The 20,816-nt window shown below is 46.1% G+C and overlaps 2 protein-coding genes across 2 annotated transcripts; one reads left to right on the top strand and one right to left on the bottom strand.

Annotated features, from left to right (window-relative positions):
- Positions 1-7,990: 7,990 nt before the first annotated feature.
- F5891DRAFT_640568 (uncharacterized protein) lies at positions 7,991-9,074 on the bottom strand. The gene is made up of 4 exons (XM_041372613.1): positions 8,803-9,074; positions 8,674-8,732; positions 8,399-8,626; positions 7,991-8,344 (listed from the first exon to the last, which is right to left on the bottom strand). The coding sequence occupies exons 1-4, from the start codon at positions 8,936-8,938 to the stop codon at positions 8,228-8,230; spliced, it is 540 nt and encodes a 179-aa protein (XP_041221542.1). The 5' UTR covers positions 8,939-9,074; the 3' UTR covers positions 7,991-8,227.
- A 4,901-nt stretch (positions 9,075-13,975) lies between these two features.
- F5891DRAFT_1250256 (uncharacterized protein) lies at positions 13,976-15,934 on the top strand (the record flags this gene model as incomplete). Its single annotated transcript, XM_041369878.1, has 4 exons — positions 13,976-14,658; positions 14,718-15,447; positions 15,502-15,751; positions 15,813-15,934. Exons 1-4 carry the CDS (start codon positions 14,108-14,110, stop codon positions 15,932-15,934), a joined length of 1,653 nt encoding a protein of 550 aa, XP_041221541.1. The 5' UTR covers positions 13,976-14,107.
- Positions 15,935-20,816: the final 4,882 nt, after the last annotated feature.

Genomic DNA, 20,816 nt, shown 5'->3' with positions numbered 1-20,816 from the left:
GTAGGGAACGCCAATAACCGGAATAACCGGAGCGGATCAGCGTAGCACGGAAGAGAATGAAGACCGTATTTACAATAGAATTCAGTCGAATTATTAATATCTACATCTTGTTCTATCTCTGAGATCCTCATGGACGGGTTCAAAATGGTCAGGTGGATTATTCGTCATAGTACAGACACACCCTTGTTTCAGATCCAGAAAAATGCTGCGCCACTGCTTGGTATTTTGCTGCTAGCGGAGACTTTGATCTTAGAAAGGCTACTCACTGCTGACATTTTCTGATTTTCCACTCTCCACTCAGCAGATCCCATATCCTTGTCATGCTCATTCGCAAGAAAGACGTACAATCAAATCATATCAGTTTACGCAATTCATTCTCCTTGGCCCACCGGATGGAGGAAATCGCATCTGAGCATTAATGAGTTATCAGCCATCTGACTTCACGAATCGCAGTATCTATGACAGTGGAACACCAACGCGCATTTCAACAAAGGACCAGATTAGTTGCTAGACGTTCCCGATAATTTCTCCTTACCACTTGGTTTAAGCACGGATACTTCGTTCTAGTAGTGAGACAACAAGAAATAGCTTTGCCTAGACCTTTCAAATATACTATATGTCAAATAAATATAACAACGAATCCTCGATCAAATGTCTTCTCCCTGCAGACCACTCGGCAAGCATTTCCCTATACAGTACTGCTAGTCGATACATGTACACGCTCCTGGAAAGCAATCGAATTCAGGCCAGTTTCTGCGTCGGAGGATGCCACGAGTTTGCTGTGGTATTCTCGAACGCTCAGGATGAGGCGTGGTCCCAGCACAAACAACTGTACGACCAATAAAATTTGAAGAGCAGCATCGAGTGTGAGAGCTCCAATAGAAGTTGAATTCTACAGAAATGATGAGCACTGGTTGCATGCAGATAGCAGCAACAGGTCAGCACACCAAGATTCCGGTAGAGAAAGCAGTAAGCTGGATGCAAGAGACACCGGCAAAGCTAACATATGCGGAACTTGAGCAATATAACCGTGTTCGCATTACAAGCTCACCTTGCAAAATAGAGAATGTGAGATTGTATCAGCACTCTGAAACAGTCCCCGATAGTCGATCCCGTCGATGGGCCGAGTCGTCGCAGCTCACGGAAGTGTTTTACAGTAACCAAGACTGAAAGGCACAGTGTGAGGACCTCCCAAACTGTGTTGAGCATCCAAACCATTGAATACAGAAGCTGGTCGTTCCCGCCATATACATAATAGCACATATACGTGCCGGAGAGTATGAACTCCTCTGGGGTTTGTCCAATGAGCCGTGATCTTCAAGTCGACAAGTAAAGCTTACCTGCTATATCATGTGGTATTCCCGCGATCACTCCGCAGGCGATGTTTACAGCCAGGAAGATAATAACAAGGAAGATAAGCATCTTTCTAGATCCCAGATACATGGCATGCAACCGAGCAATCACGATGACTTGCATCGCGTGTCAGTTGGCAGGACAATATCACAGAGGTATTGCACCTGGGTCACTTACTACCCAACATGGCAGACAAGGCCACAATTGTCCCGTTGTATGCGTAGTACGTGATAGTGCCTAAAACTCGCAATTAGTGAATGCCCTCGCACTAGCATCAAAGACTCCGACTTACACCTAATATTGAGTCATTATGTTGAGCCAAGTTCAATGGTTGAAATCTCGCTCACCCCTACATATGAGCGTATTGATTGAATGAGAATGAGATGGTTGCACAATACTTACTGCATCTGTCAGCGATACCGATGGTAAAGATCCTGTGTCTCGTCGGTCAGAAAATGGAACACAGCGCATATGAGACATACCCAGAAGATTGAGACTAGTTGTCAGAGATGAGCTATTAGCACAGTGCAAAGTTGTTGATCTCGAGACATACGCAGAAAACGGAATTCCAATATAGCGTATCTGGAACATTTTGGAGTTAGCCACCACGCTAAAGCACAAAACAAGTACGAACAATCAAATACATCATGGTCATGAGAGACCAGCGTTGTCTCTGTCGCGAATTCATTTCATGCTCTTGGTTTCTTCTGACATGGGACTCTTGTCACTCACCCAGATGAGTTCAATCTATGTATGACACCATTATTAGTGAGATAGTTGCTCCGGCGATAACATCGACGCACCTCTTGTCCGAGTGTTATGACTGGAAATATGATGAGAATATCAGCGATTTTCGAACACTGTCCTGCTCACCCCAATCGTATACCACCACGACACCTGCGACAACTGCAAAACCGCAAGTCAACGTTAAATGTAGACATTTTAATGTGACAAACCTCCCCAATAACTGGCAAAAATATTGAAATTGATCAACGGCCACCAACTGGGATCATTTGAGACGTAGGTCATGTTCAAGGGATGGGTGTGAGCGAGTGGGGAAGGTTAGTGGTGTATAACGACAGCTTTCGTGCTAGATATACCACCGTTCAGCGTTTCTATCGCATAATGGAGATGTATGTTTGATCCCGCTTCAAAACCCTTGATCCGGTGGAACGGTTAGAAATCAAACAAAAAAGTCCTGGATAATCAAAGTAGAATTTGATTTACAAACCAGTATAACGCACGCGACTACTCGCACACTAGAAAAATTCCAGTGGTTAGTGATACCGCAAACTTATTTCCAATGCCATTTTCGAGGTGTTCCGTATGAAACTATGTATCCATCCATCGAACGATGATGTGATCCCAATGAACCTATCTGTGTTCTCTTAGCCTCGCTGGCCAAGCTCGAGACTTGCTAGCAGCTCTCCTGATTGCTTTCTCTAACAAGGTCGCATTCTGTGGTATGGCAAAAGTCAGAGAAGAAACACAACAGCGCACTCTATTCGGTGCATCCGATCGTGCGCTTGATGCGACGGTGATTCATTGCACTGGCGGATACATTGTGACTCATGCTGTGTGATTGGTACCTGTTGAATATAAGATGCCATGCATACTAGGTCGAAAGAGAAATCGCACATGGGAGACGAGAAACCTGTAGCAAGTAAAAAAGCCCGATTTCTGATTGTACAGCCATTGTATTTCAGGGATGTTTTGTTGTGCCGACTTGAGCAGGAGTCGGTAAAGGTTGCAAACTAAAAGCGAAATCCATCAGATAAACCAAGGACACCACTGTCTGACCTTCATGAAGCTCACGTCGCTTTAGAATCCTTATTCCACCTTCACAGGATGCCAAAGATACAAATCCAAAACAGTCACATGTCGCCTCGTATACCGTATTAACGGGTACCACATCCCGACACCGTACGCGTACCCGCCATACCTGTGACCCCCATACCCGCGGTGTGGCCCATACCCGTGGTATAACCCTAACCACATCTTCACGCGATGAAGCGCACGGTAACCATTCCATTCTCCATCATCGCATGGAAAGCCTCAGCCTGGATGATGCAATCGCCATGACCTAGAAGGGTTGCCATAAGAATGTTGCTGCACCATATATCTGCCCTTTTTGCGGTTCTCCGAGCGCTTCAAACAGTGGTTTCCCATGGGTTTTGATGTTGATATTCTGTCGTTCGAGGAGCTCGACTGTTGCAGTGGCTGTCTTGGCTCCGGAATTCCAGTGTAGGTTCATCCTGTGTTAGGGCAGATCAGTGGCATCGAGTGTTAGATACTGTATACATGAATTTATGATATACTTGGTACCTGTGGCAACACCAAAGCACGGCGATGAATGAATAATACAGTCAAGCAGTGTTTGCATTCACGCACCAAGCATAATACACAAGAGGTGGGGTCTCCATGCGTTCGCAGCTAGTGTTGAAACTTGTCCAAATTTTAATCAAAGCCCGCGGCGCTACTGTCGGCATTTAGTTTGCGGAGTCAAGAAATGAACCAAGCCTACTGCTGTAGCAACAGGATTGGGCCGAGTGCTTACCGCAAGCAATGCACACTCTCTTGTTGCCTCACCCTCATCGGTCATGGAAGACGAGAATCGACCTGCGCGTGAAGCTCGACGGACAGGCGCTCATGATGCCATCGAAGCTAGAATGAACGCCTATCGTATTTGCAAGGTCTGCCTACATTATTACTTAAGTCTATATATGAGACTACTAAAGTTTTGCTCCTGTGACAGATCCTCCCGACACATTCTTCCTCGTGCTCAGAACCATTCTACTGCCGCTCTGGAGGCTACTCTTTTTTGAACTCGGACACATCATAGTGAGTGTTTTTCTCTTCTATCAACTACTTTATCGCAAACCCACTACTTTCCCTTTTCCAGCCCATCGCTCTCTGTTTGTTCGTCCAGGTGATTGATAAGGCCATCCTGTCATAAGCTCTTCAGTGTCATGGTGTCATCGGCCATCTGGCTTTTATGAATCATGACCATTATTTTTGATCAGACAGATGATAAGTGCTTTCCTTCACTCTCAAGATCTCTTCTTTATCGACTGCCTGGGCTTCGACACGCTACTCTAAGGACACTCCGAATTGTATTAATGTACGTATATCATAATCTCGCTCAACAATCTACACTGACGGATATGCTACCAGTAAGACTTCGACAGGCCGTATATGCCCAACCCACGATTCCGAAATATCTGTCAGTTCTTGGTTCATTTTTTTATTCTTGCTTCGTGCTCAGATATATGGTAATCCAGGGCATTCATGGATGTGTCAAATTCAAGGATTATCAACCGTCTGAGCTCGGACACGCTCCTTCTACTTTCCTTGGTGCGTGGAACAGTCACATCGCGCCCCACCCGAACAACTCAGACGGATGATGACATTGGTGCACATGAAGTCAATTGTAAGACCCACGATGCGCTAAAGAGCCGCGCCACTGGTCAACGGACTTGAAGGCATGGGTGAGTTGTGTCTGCATACATGATAAGAGCCATCAGCGAGGAAAAGTACTATTAATGGGATTCCCAGGTACGCCTTGAACTAGACATGTGTGAGTCTAATTCCCTCGATCTAGATAAATGAAAAAACTTGGAATCCTGACAAGATCGGTGATCGAATTCCCGATCACATACTTTTCTTGTCGTTCGTGTCGTTGACCATTCTAGGCCGATGCTTATCTCTTTCATCGTGCTTCTAATTGAGTGCTCGATCACGATTCATATATTCATAATCGATCACATCCCAATCTCGCCTTCGATACGTGTCTCCATCGATGATATGCTATCAGACTCTTCATTCACCAAGTGATCATTTGTTTGCCTATGACTGTGATCCATGTCGACGGTGTATGTATTCATGTATGCATGTCTGTATCTCGTTCGCTAATGGGTTGTCAGCTATCTGGCTTCACGAGTCGCAGTATCTATGTCTGGACAGTGGAACACCAACACGCAGAATCAGCGGTCAAGGTACTTTTACTGATTCTCGTTGTATTTCAACAAAGGATTAGATTGGTTACTAGACGTTCCGGATAGTTTGCCCCTACCACCTGGTTCAAGCGCGGGTAGTACATCATCCCAGTAGTGATACAACAAGAAATAACTTTGCCTAAACCTATCAAATATACCATATGTTAAATAAATACCACGACGGATCCTCCACCAAATTGCGCTTCCCTGCAGGCCACTCGGCAAGCATGTCCTTACACAGTACTGCTAGTCGATACATGTACATGCTCCTGGAAAACAATCGAATCCATGCTAGTTTCTGCGTCGGAGGATGCCACGAGTTTGGCGTTGTATTCTCGAACGCTAAGGATGAGGCGTGGTCCCAGCACAAACATCTGCACGATCATTAAAATTACACTAGCACCTGAGAGTGTCTCAGCTCCAATAGATTTTGAATTCTACAAAAATAATGAGCAGTGGTTGCACGCAGATATCAGCGACAGGTGAGCGCACCGAGAGTTCTGGAGAGAGAATAGCAAACTGGAAGCAAGAGACACCAAAAAAGCTAACACGTGCGGAACTTGAGCAGAAAAATATAACCGCGTTCACATTACAAACTCACCTTGCAAAATAAAGAATATGAGATTGTATCAGCACTCTGAAACAGTCCACGATGGTCGATCCTGTCGATAGGCCGAGTCGTCGCAGCTCACGAAAGTGTTTCACAGCAATCCAGACTGAAAGACACAGTGCGAGGACCTCCCAAACAGTGTTGAGCATCCAAATCATTGAATACAGAAGCTGCCCGTCCCCTCCATATCCAACACCGCATACATCTATGCCAGAGGGTATCAGCTCCTCTGGTGTTTACCCAATGAGCCGTGTTTTTCAAGTCAACAAGTAAAACCTACCCCATACAGCATAGTACTTGAGGTCTATTGCCAAGATCACTCCGCAGGTGGTGAATACAGCCAGGAAGATAATAACAAGGAAGATAAGCATCTTTCTAGATCCATGATACATGGCATGCAACCGAGCAATCGTGATGACTTGCATCGTGTGTCAGTCAGGTCAATATCACAGAGGTATTGCACCTGGGTGGCTCACCGCCCAACATGGCAGTTACAACTAGATTCATCACACTCTCTGTGTAGTACGTGATAGTGCCTAAAACTCCCAATTGGTGAACGCCCTCGCACTAGTATCAGAGACTCCGACTTACACCTATCGAGTCATTATATCGAGCCAAGTTCAATGCTTGGAATCTCACTCACCCCTGCATATGAGCGTATTGATTAGAATCATTGGATAGGCATGAGATGGTCGCAGAGAACTTACTGCATCTGTCAGCGATACTGATGGTATAATTGCTGTGTCTCGCTGGTTAGAAAATGAAATGTAGCGCATATGAGACATACGCAGAAGATAGACACTAATTGTCAGATATGAACTATTAGCACGTGTAAAGTTGTTGGTCTCGAGACATACACAAAAAACGGTATTCCAATATAGCGTATCTAGAACATTTTGGAGTCAGCACAACTTGCCCACCACGCTAAAGCACGACATGAGGTGACTAACAATCAAATATAGCACGGTCATGAGAGACCATCGTTGTCTCTGTCGCGAATTCAGTGCATGCTCTTGTTTTCTGCTGATACGGGACTCTTGCCACTCACCCAGATGAGTTCAATCTATGACACCATTCTTAGCGAGTTGGCTGCTCCGGCGATGACATCAACGTACCTCTTGTCCGAGTGTTAAGACTGGAACCATGATGAGAATATCAGCGATTTTTAAACACTGTCCTGCTTACCCCAATCGTATACCACCACGACGCCAGCACCAACTGCGAAACTGCATGTCAACGTTAGATCTGGACATCCTAATGTGACGAACCTGTCCAGTAGGTGAACAAAATATCGAAATTGATTGTCGGCCACCAACTGGGATCATTTGAGTTGTAGGTCATGTTCGAGGGATGGGTGAGGGAGTGAGGAATGTCAGTGGTGTATGACGATAGCGTTCGTGCTAGATATACCACCGTTCAGCGCTTGTATCGCCACAATCAGCGTGATGGAGATGAAAAATTGATTTCGCCTCAAGACCCTTGATCAGGTGAAAGGGTGCGAAATCAAACAAAAGCCGGTAATCAAATTATATTTTGATTTCCAAATCACTATTACGTACCGGAATACTTCAACACCAGGAAAGTTCCAGTCGTTCGTGATGTCGACAACTCATTTCCAACATTTTTTTTTTGCGTGTTTGCTGTGAGCTTGCAAAAATTGAAGAATTCCCTATGAAATCATGTAGTCGTCGATCAAACACAGGTCAAAGTGTGATATGCGAGAAGCGAGTATTTACACACTCTTCGGCATCGCTGGCTGAGCCCGAGGCGTAACAGCCTTCCAATTACTCTTATGGAACAAGGGTCATTCTGCGGAACTCAGACAATAAACCATGACAGAGTGGGTCGAATATATCTCACCTCATCCGTCGCCTGGTACGCTCGAATCATTGGGCTATCATGATCATATCAGAATGATGAACAGAGAGATGGTAAGCGTAGAGCAAATCCGACGCAAAGCTCACTATGTTCAATGCATGATGCACTTGATATCATGGCGGTGTAATGTACTGCCAGATACATCCTGGTTCGTGATTGATGTATGTCGAAAATTTTACAAGGGAGACAGTAAACCAGCAACGCGCCAGAAGCCAGATTTCTGATTGTACAGGCTCATCTTGATGGCATCGTGTTTGAGTAAACTCCTATCCTGTAAGAGTGAGACGTATCGTTCCCGTGTAGCTCCATCCAGTGTTAAATATATGAAAGTTATGATATAGTTACCTGTGGCAGCACCAAATTACGGCGACGAATGAAGGCTTGAGATTTTTTATCGACGGAAAAACGGAAACAAGGTTCGAAAATAACTTGTCGGAGGGTCGAAGTTCGAAGGTGCTTTGACGGTTGTGGAATGTGTTGTTGTTATAAGTACAAAATGGTCGTGGTGCTTTGCAAACAAACCATTTGTAACAAATCGCGAATCACAGCTTGATCGACGCACCGAATAGACAGTTGCAGGCAAGGAAATAGAGTGGTGATAAGATAGCTGGCAAGACACCTGGCAGGTCCAATCTCGCCGTGGTCGCAGGCGCACGGAGACTTGTTTGCTGAAGTACGTTGGCCGCCGTCTATGTTCAGTGAAGGCACCAAAAGCACTGCTGGTTATGCCCATAGTCCAGAGAAGAACTGACCGTTTGGGGGCAGGATGCTGGCAAAGACGCAAATGGTACTGGGCACGATAAATCAATAATAATTTTGTATTCATGATTCACGCACCAAACATAATACGAAAGAGGCGGTGTTCGGTGCGGCCAACGTTGAGCTTAAATTTAAAGCCCGCACGGCGCAGGCCCACCGTGATCAGCGTTTGCGGAGTCAAGAAATGAACTAAAGAATTGTGCTTACAGCTTTGCAAGCAACAGGCTGGAAGGCCGTTCCGGAACTCACACTGTCTGTACCACTCCCTCTTGCTGCATCGGTTATGGAAGACGATGATTGACCTGCGCGTGAAGTTCGTCGGACAATATCCGATAATGCCCATTGATTGATGCACCCGCGGCGCGCGCTGAATCGGATCTGCGCATTCCAATATCGGACAGACTCGCAGTGCACCTCAACAAAATTGGCATTGGCATTGGAGACGGCTTATTTATGGCGTCTAGTTTTAGCCAGTTGTAAGTTGTTTGTTCTATTCCACTCCTCTCGACGACATATGCTAGGCTCACCATCGATACAACAGCGCTCATGCGCCCGCCGTCCTCGAGCATCAACAGAATTGCTTCATTCTTGATTTGCATCTAGACCTAGGCTTTACACCGACCCCACCTGAGAACGATGCGCCCAACTATCGATCAAACCATGTATTTCAATACTCAAGGTAAGCATTTTCATGGGCTTTCGTCTAGGATGTGCTCTTACTACCTGCAACACACTTATTTTCCTCTCGTAATCCACCTACATGGACAGCCTGGATGGTGGTATCCATGAAGAACCATGGCTTTATCAGCCATCTCGGCTTCCGCAAATCTTCGTTTTCATTTTCAAAAACAGAATTCCCCCCTCGTACTCCATTCGCCCGAGTCTACCCACTGGTCTAGATGTTTGAGCAGGACCGTTGCGAGACCAGCTGTCTGAACCGACATGTTAATCGGGGTGACAGGGATCAATGACGATGGTATCAACAATTAGGTCCGTGTCATTATCTGGTTCGATGCTTCACGCTGACAGATGTGGAACTTTCTCTATGGGTGTCAACAGATCACAAGGACCTGTATACAAACCTAATACACAATTTCACGATCGCTGGCCTTCGTTTTCTTCGTTGTTTGTGTTCAGACAGACGATAATCAGGAATTTGTCGTTCTCAGGCTATCAGCTGTCAGAGTTCAGACACGCTGCTTTCATTTCCCTAGCTCACGGAACTCTCGCATCGTGTTCCCCATGTCTGCCCCAGATGGGTATTTGTAGAAGAGGACAGCATGAAAGTAGGATGGATGTATTGTTAGCCATCTACGCTTTAACAATCAGTATCGCTTCTCACATTTTTCATGCTCAGACAGTTAGTGCATCAGTGATACTTTTTCAGGTGTGTTTTGCTTCCCGCTCAGGAGTCAGTATACCTCATCTCCTTGCCATGCGGATCTGTAATAGAGATAATTACTCGAGCTGTAAGCCTCTTAATATCATGATATTCCGCATTAAGTTGGGTCGTGCTCGAAACTAGTCGTTGTCGACAACATGACTTGTTCACGGTGGTCAACTTTAAGTTGGTTCAATCACATGATCGATGCTCATCTCATCTCCAGATAATCGACACCCTACTTCCACCTTTATGCACGATTCCGTACTCTCTCTCCGCCGCCCGGATGGAGGATGATGAAGGCGTCCAGGTATTCTAGCTGATCTGACGAATCAATTTGTGGTTTCATAACTCACTCAGGTTGCTTCTTCTTTTGCTTTGCTTGGGCACATGATAGAGCCAGTACGATCTGGTCAAAGTGCGTATGTCAGAATATCATGGTGGACACCTTACTGATACTTCCCAGGTGCGCTCGATGCCTTTCGACTTGAGCTCCAAATTTCTTCTCTACTCAACACTTATCATCTCCTTACCACGCACATTCATTCAGGACGACGTATACTCACACCGCAAGTCTCTTTTCCAGCCATCATGCTAAATATGGTTGAATCATGCTTGAACAGATGTCAATCAGCCATATAGTGCGTAGCTCCACTCTTCACGCACCATTCGTTACAACTTCTTTGCCTCCCAGTGGATGATATTGAGTCGGCATTCGTCTGGCCCGTTCTGCTCCTCTCTTATGCATGACCCTTAGCCATTCAATAGACAAGGCTCGACCCACAGGCACCATCGAAGGGCCATCAGCGACAAGTTCATCCAGAAACCACATCGGTCACTATCTTGAGCCAATTACGTAGGTTCAAAGCCAAACATTGTGATATCGCGTCGCTCAGAATTCACTCAATTTAGGCTATCAGCTGTCCGAACTCAGACACATCACCTCTACTCTAGTTCTAGCGTTATTCGTGTATGCTTCATGGTCCAATTTTCACGGTTCATTGATGTTTGTCTATAAGTCAAGGACCGAAGAAGTCCGTTCCAATATTCGCGATCCTACATTCATTGAGTCGAAAGGGCTCGACTCATGGGTAGACCTTGTGGAGAAGAGCTATCAGCGAGACCACCATGGCCTCCTAGGCACGCCTTGTACCAAGTATGTATGTTCAGTCAATTCGATCGATCTAATCAAAAACGGAATAACAAAATCAACGATCTAATTCCCGATATCGGTTTTCGTTCATGTTGTCGTCCTAATGTGCGTCTTCCAGGATTTGTATCATTTAATGCCTTATCTAGCTCGGTATCTATTCATCTAGGCCATCCTTCTTTCGTCCATGGTGCTTCTATTCTCGGATTCAGTGCGGGGCTTTATCGAACACGTATCCTAATCCCGCCATCGATGCACCTCGCGTCTCCATCGATAGTACCTACAGGAATGGCAGGCCTAGGACTGTGATCCATATCTGTATCTCGTGAGGTACTTTACTCTGATAGTCGCGCTTAGCGAGGGCTCCAACAGGATATCGCAGTCGATGCCTCATCGGTAGTTTGATAGGTACGCTTGACGTCCTCTGACCTGAACCTCCGATTTTCTTATTCTCCACTCATATGCATCACTCAGCAGACCCCATATCCTTGTCATGCTCATTCGCGAGAGAGACGTACACTCAAGCCATGAGTGTACGCGATTCATTCATGTCATTCTCCATGGCCCATCGCATGGAGGAAATCGCATCTGAGCACCGATTAGTTATCTTCACGATTCGCAGTATCTATATGTCCAGACAGTGGAACACCAACGTGCAGAATCAGCTATCAAGCACTTTTACTGATTTTCGTTGTATTTCAACATCGGTCATCAAGGACCAGTTTGGTTGCTAGACACTCCGGATAATTTCACCTTACCACTTAGTTCAAGCGCGGGTGCTTCGCACCAGTAGTGATACAACAATAAATAGCTTTGCCTAGACCTTCCAAATATACCTCGAAACACCACATGTTAAATAAATACCACGAAGGATCCTGCACCAAATTTCTCCTCCCTGCAGACCACTCGGCAAGCATTTCCCTATACAGTACTGCTAATTGATACATGTACACGCTCCTGGAAGACAATCGAATGCATGCTAGTTTCTGCGTCGGAGCATGCCACGAGTTTGGCATTGTATTCTCGAATGCTGAGGATGAGGCGTGGTCCCAGCACAAACATCTGCACGACCAATAACATTTGAACAGCACCATAGAGTATCTGAGCTGCAATAGAATTTAGATTCTATAGAACTGATGAGCAGTGGTTACACGTAGATATTAGCAACAGGTCAGCGCACCGCGATTTCTGGAGAGAGTTCAATAAGCTGGAGGCAAGAGACACCAGCAAAGCTAACATGTGCGGAACTTGAGCAGACAAATATAACCGCATTCACATCACAAGCTCACCTTGCAAAATAGAGAACGTGAGATTGTATCAGCACTCTGAAAAAGTCCCCGACGGTCGATCCTGTCGATGTGCCGAGTCGTCGGAGGTCACAGAAGTGTTTCACAGCAATCCAAACTGAAAAACACAGTGCGAGGACCTCCCAAACAGTGTAAAGGATCCAAACCGTTGAATACGAAATCTGGTGGTTCGCTCCATCTCCATCTACATAATAGCATATATGCGTGCCAGAGAGTACGAACTCCTCTGGTGTTTGCCCAATGAGCCGTGGTCTTCATGTCAACAAGCAAAGCTTACCCCATACAGAATACTCGAGGTCTATTGCCAAGATCACTCCGCAGGTGATGATTACAGCCAGGAAGATAATAACAAGAAAGATAAGCATCTTTCTGGATCCATGATACATGGCATGCAACCGAGCAATCATGATGACTTGCATTGTGTGTCAGTCAGGTCAATATCACAGAGGTATTGCACCTGGGTGACTCACCGCCCAACATGGCAGTTACAACTAGATTTATCACACTCTCTGTGTAGTACGTGATAATGCCTAAAACTGCCAATTAGTGAACGCCCTCACACTAGTATCAGAGACTCCGACTTACACCTATCGAGTCATTATATCGAGCCAAGTTCAATGCTTGGAATCTCACTCACCCCTGCATATGAGCGTATTGATTGGAATCATTGGATAGGCATGAGATGGTCGCAGAGAACTTACTGCATCTGTCAGCGATACTGATGGCATAATTGCTGTGTCTCGCCGGTCAGAAAATGAAATACAGCGCATATGAGACATACGCAGAAGGTTGACACTAGTTGTCAGAGATGAGCGATTAGCACAGTGCAAAGTTATTGATCTCGACACATACACAGAAAACGGTATTCCAATATAGCGTATCTAGAACATTTTGGAGTCAGCACAAGTTGCCCACCATGCTAAAGCACAATATGAGGTACGAACAGTCAAATACAACACAGTCATGAGAGACCAGCGTTGTCTCTGTCGCGAATTCATTGCATGCTCTTGTTTTCTGCTGATACGGAACTCTTGTAACTCACCCAGATGAGTTCAATCTATGACACCATTCTTAGCGAGTTGGCTGCTCCGGCGATAACATCGACGTACCTCTTGTCCGAGTGTTAAGACTGGAAATATCATGAGAATACCAGCGATTTTCGAACATTGTCCTGCTCACCCCAATCGTATACCACCACGACACCTGCGGCAACTGCGAAACTGCATATCAAGATTAGATCTAGACATCTTGATGCGACAAACCTCCCCAATAGCTAACAAAAATATTTGAACTGATATACGGCCACCAACTTGGATAATTTGAGACGTAGGTCATGTTCGAGGGATGGGTGTAGGCAAGTGGGGAAGGTTAGTGGTGTATAACGACAGCGTTCGTGCAAGATATAGCACCGGTGAAGTTTGAGCTCCATTACAGCGCGCACAGGACGTACAGCCTCGCAGTAAATTCCTATTATAGTACTAGTCATGAGCGCTATGGTGCGCGTCACTTAGCCACCACTACCTTTGAACAGTGGCCAAATCGGTCTGAGGAAAAATTTCAACCCTAACCCTACGCGTGCAACTCCAACGGATGCTTCGATATTAGTTTGAAACATGTAGCGCTACAGTAGACAACGACAATTTATCGTGCAGATGTCGTTTTTACCAGTCTCTGATGCCCAAGAACCACAGGAAGGTAGCAGCCGCTCACGCTAGGGCCGCACGATGGTCAGCTCCAACAGCTCCAACTGCCGAGCACAGTAACTCCACTCTTCAAGCCACCCCCGCACAAACCTATTCCGAGTTGCAGGAACAAACATCAGAGCCGTCCAAACTCTGTGGCAGGGAAGTTAACCTGATAGAGCTGGACTCCGAGTATGAGTGTGGTTATACTGGGGGTGTCAGTTGTTATTGGTCAGATACAGGTGATGAATATGAAACAGACTCGAATGCTGATAGCGAAAGGTCGGAGTGCGATAGCCTCTGCGAGCTGGAGGGCAGCGAGCTTGAGGAAAACTTGAGGGAGCTCCGAGAAGAGGTCATAGCCCTGGGCACATCAGTGGACAGTTTGTTCGACAAGATATCCAAGCCGAAGACAGGCGCAGTTTGGAAGAAGGCAGAACGGAACAGATCACTTGGATACAATGGGCTCTCGGGTCGTACTCAGCGGCGGAGGGATAAGGCAGCACGAGACCAAGCTGAACAACAAAAGAAAATGAAGACATCGTATGTATGAGTGTTAATGGCCTGGAAAATGAATCTAATGCACTGGCACACCTGATCAGAACCAATCCACAGGTTGCATTCATGCGACAGTGGTGTGCAACCAAAGACGACACTGTGCCCGAGATTGAACCACCGAGTGCGGATGAAACACTTTCAAATGCTGCCGCAGCAGCACAGCCTCCATTAGCATGTGATGCAGCGACCGCTTTCACTGGCTACCTTTCAGACGAACCCAAGGATGTCATTGACTCCAGCTCGGACGATGATGACAATGACGACGACAGCAAAGGACTTGGAGGTGATGGACATGGCATAAGCAACAAATTGCCTGTTGTGCGGCCACTTAAGCGCCACAAGCTTGATGTTCCTGCTCGTGCCCAGAAGAGAATCGATAAAGAAAGGCGTGGAGATGATAGGCGTGTGGCATTGGAAGTCATTGAGAAGCTGTTGAAGTCGAAGAAAACCAAGTTTATTGGTGGTTTGGGTGGCCTGCAAGCGAAACGAACACGTACCATCCAAAGCCATCTTGCCCTCATTATCAAGAGAGGTCGCTCTTCAATTGATGCATCAGAACGTGCCGCTGAAACTCATGGTTTCGCACCTATCTGGGGTGGCCGATATTGGGTCTTTGAAGACCAGTTCAAGTTGCGAAAGAAAGGGGTGGGACGTGGCCTCCATCGCAGTGACATGATTTGCTCAACAGTTGGACACATGGTGGATGCAGGTGAATCATTGGAGTATGGAAAGAATCACGAGGGATATTGGAATGGCAAGATGTTTGTGAAACAGGTGGGTCTTTCGTGTCGAGTTCTTGGCAAAGCTTTCCCGCTGATATTCATCCAGCTCAGTGACAAAATTATACCCACATTCGAACATATCCATGGTCCTGGATATCAAGCATTGTTCCTCATCGATAACTCGCAGGGCCACTCTGCATATGCTGAAGATGCCTTGCTCGTTTCTCGCATGAATGTGAATCCAGGTGGCAAACAGGCTCATATGCGACCTGGATGGTTCATGCACAATGGCATGAGGATCGAACAGGACATGGTATTTCCTCCCGATCACCCGCAATTTCCAAATGAAGCCAAAGGTATCAAGCAGGTCTTGAGTGAACGTGGTCTCTGGCAGCGGCAGTCTTGTGGAAAGTGTAGCACAAAGTAGTGGTGCCGAAGTCCGGTTCGGTTCGGTTCTTAGGCCTCTAAATGCGAACGCCGAACTGGACCATCGGTCGCGTTCAGGCAAGGAGGGCGAACACTGGACCGGACCCTTATGAACGCGTTCACAAGCGTTCGGTTCAAGTTCAGAACGCGTTCGAACGCTCGAACGCTACATATAATTTGACAAAAATTGCAAGAAATACATGAACCGTAAATGAGTAGCTAAATTTCGTCCATGGCATAGTGTTCGTGAGCAGCAGCAAACTCAGCTTGAACCGTTGCAGAAATGTGGCCTTGACGGTACCCACTCTTCAATAACTGAAGGGCCTCGAATGTTGTTGGCAACAAACGATTACGGCGCGCAGTCCCAGTGATGCCGCCACTCGAAAAGGCTCGTTCAGATGCAACGGCAGAGCCTTGAATAGCGAGGTAATCCTTTGCAATGCGTGAGATGGTGGGATATTGAACGGAATGGTGCTAAAGGCATAATGAGTCAACTTGCAAGGAAATGCGATGCGAAAAAACTCACACCCCACCACGCCACTATATTCTCAACATCCTCTAATGGGGCAGCAAGGTAGTCGTCAAGCTCCTGGCGAGGTCTTCGATTTGCGGTGTCATTTGCGACACGAGTTTTGACAGCATCGCGCATCCAGCTATGGCCGTATGACCCATGGCGAGCAAGCGAGGCAGGAGCTGCAATAGACGGCTCTGCAGCAGCGGGCGAGGAGTTGTGATGATAATATTTGTCAAAAACCTTCCGCAAGCTTCTCATGCCCTCGTCGAAGTCGTGAGGCTCCCATTTACCCTTCGCATATGCCACCTTATAGTTAGGATCAAGCGCTACATTGTGCATTAGATAGGGCATCATAGTAAATAAAACACATACCGAGGCAAACAAAATAAACATCAGTTTCGTCAATCTTGTGGTACCATTTGCGAATATTGTCGAGGCCAGAGTTGATTGCGGATGAAAAGTCGTCAAACTTCGAAGAACTAGCCATGTTTTGCCAAGTTTGTTGGAGATACTCGAGGACTGGAATTGCGCGCCATACAGTAGGTTCACGCTACCTTCAAATCCCCACTGCGCTCCTCTTTCTTCTTATGCTTGCGATCCTCACGGTCCTTGTCTCCAAATACCTTGGTCCGCTCGTAAGCTTCCTCCCCGTCATTGTCTTCGGCCTCTTCTTCATCATCTGAACAATCCTCTAGTGCAGGAGGTTCGTCGTCATCGTCATCATGGTGACGGACCAGACGGGACCCACGTTGCACTCGCTTGGGTGCAGGCTGTCCTTGGGGAGGCGCTGGAGCCACTCGTTTGGCTGGAGTCGTGTTGCCAGCATCGCGGATTTTTTCTGTCGGTTTAACAGCTCGGCCTGAGCGAGACACAAAGGCAGTTAGCTTGCCATTGGATGCAGGAGGTGGAGGTGGAGGAAGCATGGGCGTGTCATCGTCAGGATCATTGTACCAATCGATGGCACTAGCATCCTTGAGTTGGCCGTCAGATCCAAGTGCGCACGACATTTGTGCAGCAAGGAGGGTGAAGATTGAACCTGTAGTAAGTAGCTCATTTATTCCAAATTTTATGATAAGAGATCAAAAAAATGACGCACCTTGAACATCCTGTTGCCATGCAATTACTTGGTGTTGAAGCTTGAAGTACCAGAACGAGAAACCTGAGAATATGTTCTGAAAATAAAGACCATTGAAGTCTGAATAAAGATTAACATTTGTTTAACATTAGGCTTACCAGAACATCGAGTAGATTACCAGGGAAGTCAGATCTCGCCAATGGAAATGTGTTGGGTGTTTTGGCTGCGAAGTCCGATCCGCTATTGATTGTCCCGAGATCGATCGACATGCCGGTTGCCAGAAGATCAGAGCAGATATATTGGTGGATCATGCAAAGAATATGAGAACACGTTCAGACGGGTTCGAACGGGTTCGAACGGGTTCACAGTATTCAGGCAGCAGCCGAACGCTGAACTTAATAATCAGTTCGGTCCTTATACTATTTCGAACCCAGGACCGAACCCACGGTCCGGTCCGGGAGGGTTCAGGTCCGAACCGAAGTTCAGAACCGGACTGCGGCATCACTAGCACAAAGTGTAATATTGATGCAACAGCTTGTTGCAACAAACGTATACTCGAGCTCCAGCCCGATTTTCAGCAACAAAAGTCATACATTCAGGAAATCATCGAAAATGCTGGTCATCTCTGCATCTTCCTCCCAAAGTTCCACTGTGAACTCAATTTCATCGAATATTTCTGGGGGAAGGTCAAAAAATATCTCCGAGACAACTGCGACGGCACTTTTGAGACCCTGAAGAAGAACATGCCCTTAGCAATGCAGTCTGTGCAGCTCAGTACCATTCGACTGTGGGAACATCGCATGCACCGCTGGATGGAGGCATATCGGACGGGTCTGAGCACAAAGGATGCCCAGTTTCAGGTTAAGCAATTCAGCTCTACAAAGTACAAGTCTCACAGACGTATTCCGGAGACATTGGCTCGCATTTTTGATTGATGGGGAATCATAGTACTTTAGGTGGCCAAATCATCCCTTTTGTTTTTAAAAAACTCGCTCAGATTTGATTCAATCAATAATTCCTCTTGTAGCTTTACTCTACTCATCGAAAGGATCATTTTTACAAGAGGAAATAAAAATCTGATTTTTTTTCGAGGGGGTGAGAACGTTGTTCAAAAGTAGTGGTGGCTAAGTGACGCGCACCATACTAGGCCTAAGTATTACTTCAACTCATGTACTTACATCAGCAAAATGCTAATATGTTAAATAAATACCACAACCGATCGTCCACGAAATTTCTCATCTCTGCAGACTGCTCGACAAGCATTTCCCTACACAGTACTACTAGTCGATACATGTACACGCTCCTGGAAGACAATAGAACTCCTGCTAGTTTCTGTGTTGGAGTCTGCCGTGAGTTTGGCGTGGTATTCTCGAACGCTCAGGATGAGGCGTGGTCCCAGCACAAACAACTGCACGACCAATAAAACTGGAACATCACCACTGAGTATCGAAACATTCATATTCTACAAAAATGATGAGCAGTGGTTACACGCAGATGTCAGCAACAGGTCAGCGCACCGAGGTTTCTGGAGAGATATAAACAAACAGAAGAGAAAAGAAAAAGCTAACCATGTACGGAACTTGAGCAGAAAATTATGATCGCATTCACATTACAAGCTCACCTTGCAAAATAGAGAACGTGAAATTGTATCAGGACTCTGAAACAGTCCCCGATGGTTGATCCTGTCGATATGCCGAGTCGTCGCAGGTTACGGAAATGTTTCACAGCAATCCAGACTGAAAGGCAGAGTGCGAGGACCTCCCAAACAGTGTTGAGCATCCAAATCATAGAATACAGAAGCTGCTCATCCCCACTCATTCCATAATTGCACACATACGTGCCAGAGAGTATCAACTCCCCTGGTGTTTATCCAATCAGCCATGTTCTGTAAGTCGACAAGTGGAACGTACCCCCTACAGTATGCTTTAGTATTATCACCAAGATCACTCCGCAGGCGATGTTCACAACCAGGAACATAATAACAAGGAAGATAAGCATCTTTCTAGATCCCTGATACATGGCATGCAACCGAGCAACCATGATGACTTGCATCGTGTATCAGTCAGGTCAACATCACAGAGGTGTTGCACCCGGGTGACTCACCGCCTACCATTCCGGTCACGACCTCATTTATCCAACATACTGCGGAGTACGTGATAGTGCCTAAAACTCGCAATCAGTGAACACCCTCGCACTAGTATTAAAGACTCCGACTTACACCTATCGAGTCGTTATGTTGAGCCAAGTTTAATGGTTGGAATCTCACTCACCCCTACATATGAGCGTATTGATTGGATGGGAATGGGATGCTTGCAGAATACTTACTGCATCTGTCAGCGATACCGATGGCATATATTCTGTGTCTCGCCGGTCAGAAAACTGAAATACAGCACATATGAGACATACCCAGAAGAGTAACACTAGTTGTCAGAGATGAGCGATTAGCACAGTGCAAAGTTGTTGGTCTCGACACATACACAGAATATGGTATTCCAATATAGCGTATCTAGATCATTTTGGAGTCAGCACAAGTTGCCCATCATGCTAAAGCACAACATGAGGTACGAACAATCAAATACAGCACAGTCATGAGAGACCAGCGTTGTCTCTGTCGCGAATTTATTGCATGCTCTTGTTTTCTCCTGATACAGGACTCCTGTCACTCACCCAGATGAATTCAATCTATGATACCATTCTTAGCGAGTTGACTGCTCCGGCGACACCATCAACGTACCTCTTGTCCGAGTGTCAAGACTGGCAATATCATGAGAATATCAACAATTTCGAACACTATCCTGCTCACCCCAATCATATACTACCACAACGCAGGCAGCAACTGCGAAATGGCAAGTTAATGTTAGATCGAGACTCATCATGATGTGACGAACACATCCAATAGCTGGAAATAATATTCAAATTGATCTGGGGCCACCAACTGGGATCATTTGAGACGAATGTCATGTTTGAGAGATGGGTGAGCGAGTGAGAAATGTCAGTGGTGTCTGACGATAGCGTGTGTGTTAGATTTACCAACCGTTCGGCCCTTGTATCACTAAAATTAGCATGTTAAAGATGTAAATTTGATCTCACCTCAGGAATCCAGTGCCCTTCAAGTTGATCAGGTGAAGAAAACATCAGTTAGCCGCTGAACAAATGATTATCAAGGGTATTCAAAGCCATATATCGTAGACATCACAAAAATCTTCGTAAATCTGCTGCCTATTTTCATGAGAATGTTTGTCGTCATTGAGAAAAGACTCACTTGAATGAAACCAGCACAAAATGAAGCAGCACAGGCTCATATGAACCCAGACTCAGAGGGGGAGGTTGGAATGCGTTAAGGTGAAGGACAGTTGAGTCAGCGACGTTGAATAGTTGTGCTGATTCGTGTCGTTTGGTCTTCAAG

The sequence above is a fragment of the Suillus fuscotomentosus genome (genome assembly GCF_016647785.1).
Source record: "Suillus fuscotomentosus strain FC203 chromosome Unknown F5891scaffold_60, whole genome shotgun sequence".
NCBI classification, from domain to species: domain Eukaryota; kingdom Fungi; phylum Basidiomycota; class Agaricomycetes; order Boletales; family Suillaceae; genus Suillus; species Suillus fuscotomentosus.
The sequence above is the reverse complement of the archived record's forward strand: the minus strand, read 5'-3'. Positions and strand labels throughout refer to the sequence as shown.

Excerpts from the sequence above, each read along its gene's own strand:
- F5891DRAFT_640568 (XM_041372613.1), bottom strand. The coding sequence starts at position 8,938 with ATGGGCATTATCGGATATTGTCCGACGAACTTCACGCGCAGGTCAATC. Across the intron at positions 8,733-8,802 it reads AGCCTGTTGCTTGCAAAGCT|CTTTAAATTTAAGCTCAACG; the intron begins GTAAGCACAATT and ends GCGCCGTGCGGG. Across the intron at positions 8,345-8,398 it reads TGCCTGCAACTGTCTATTCG|CACCACGACCATTTTGTACT; the intron begins GTGCGTCGATCA and ends TTGTTTGCAAAG.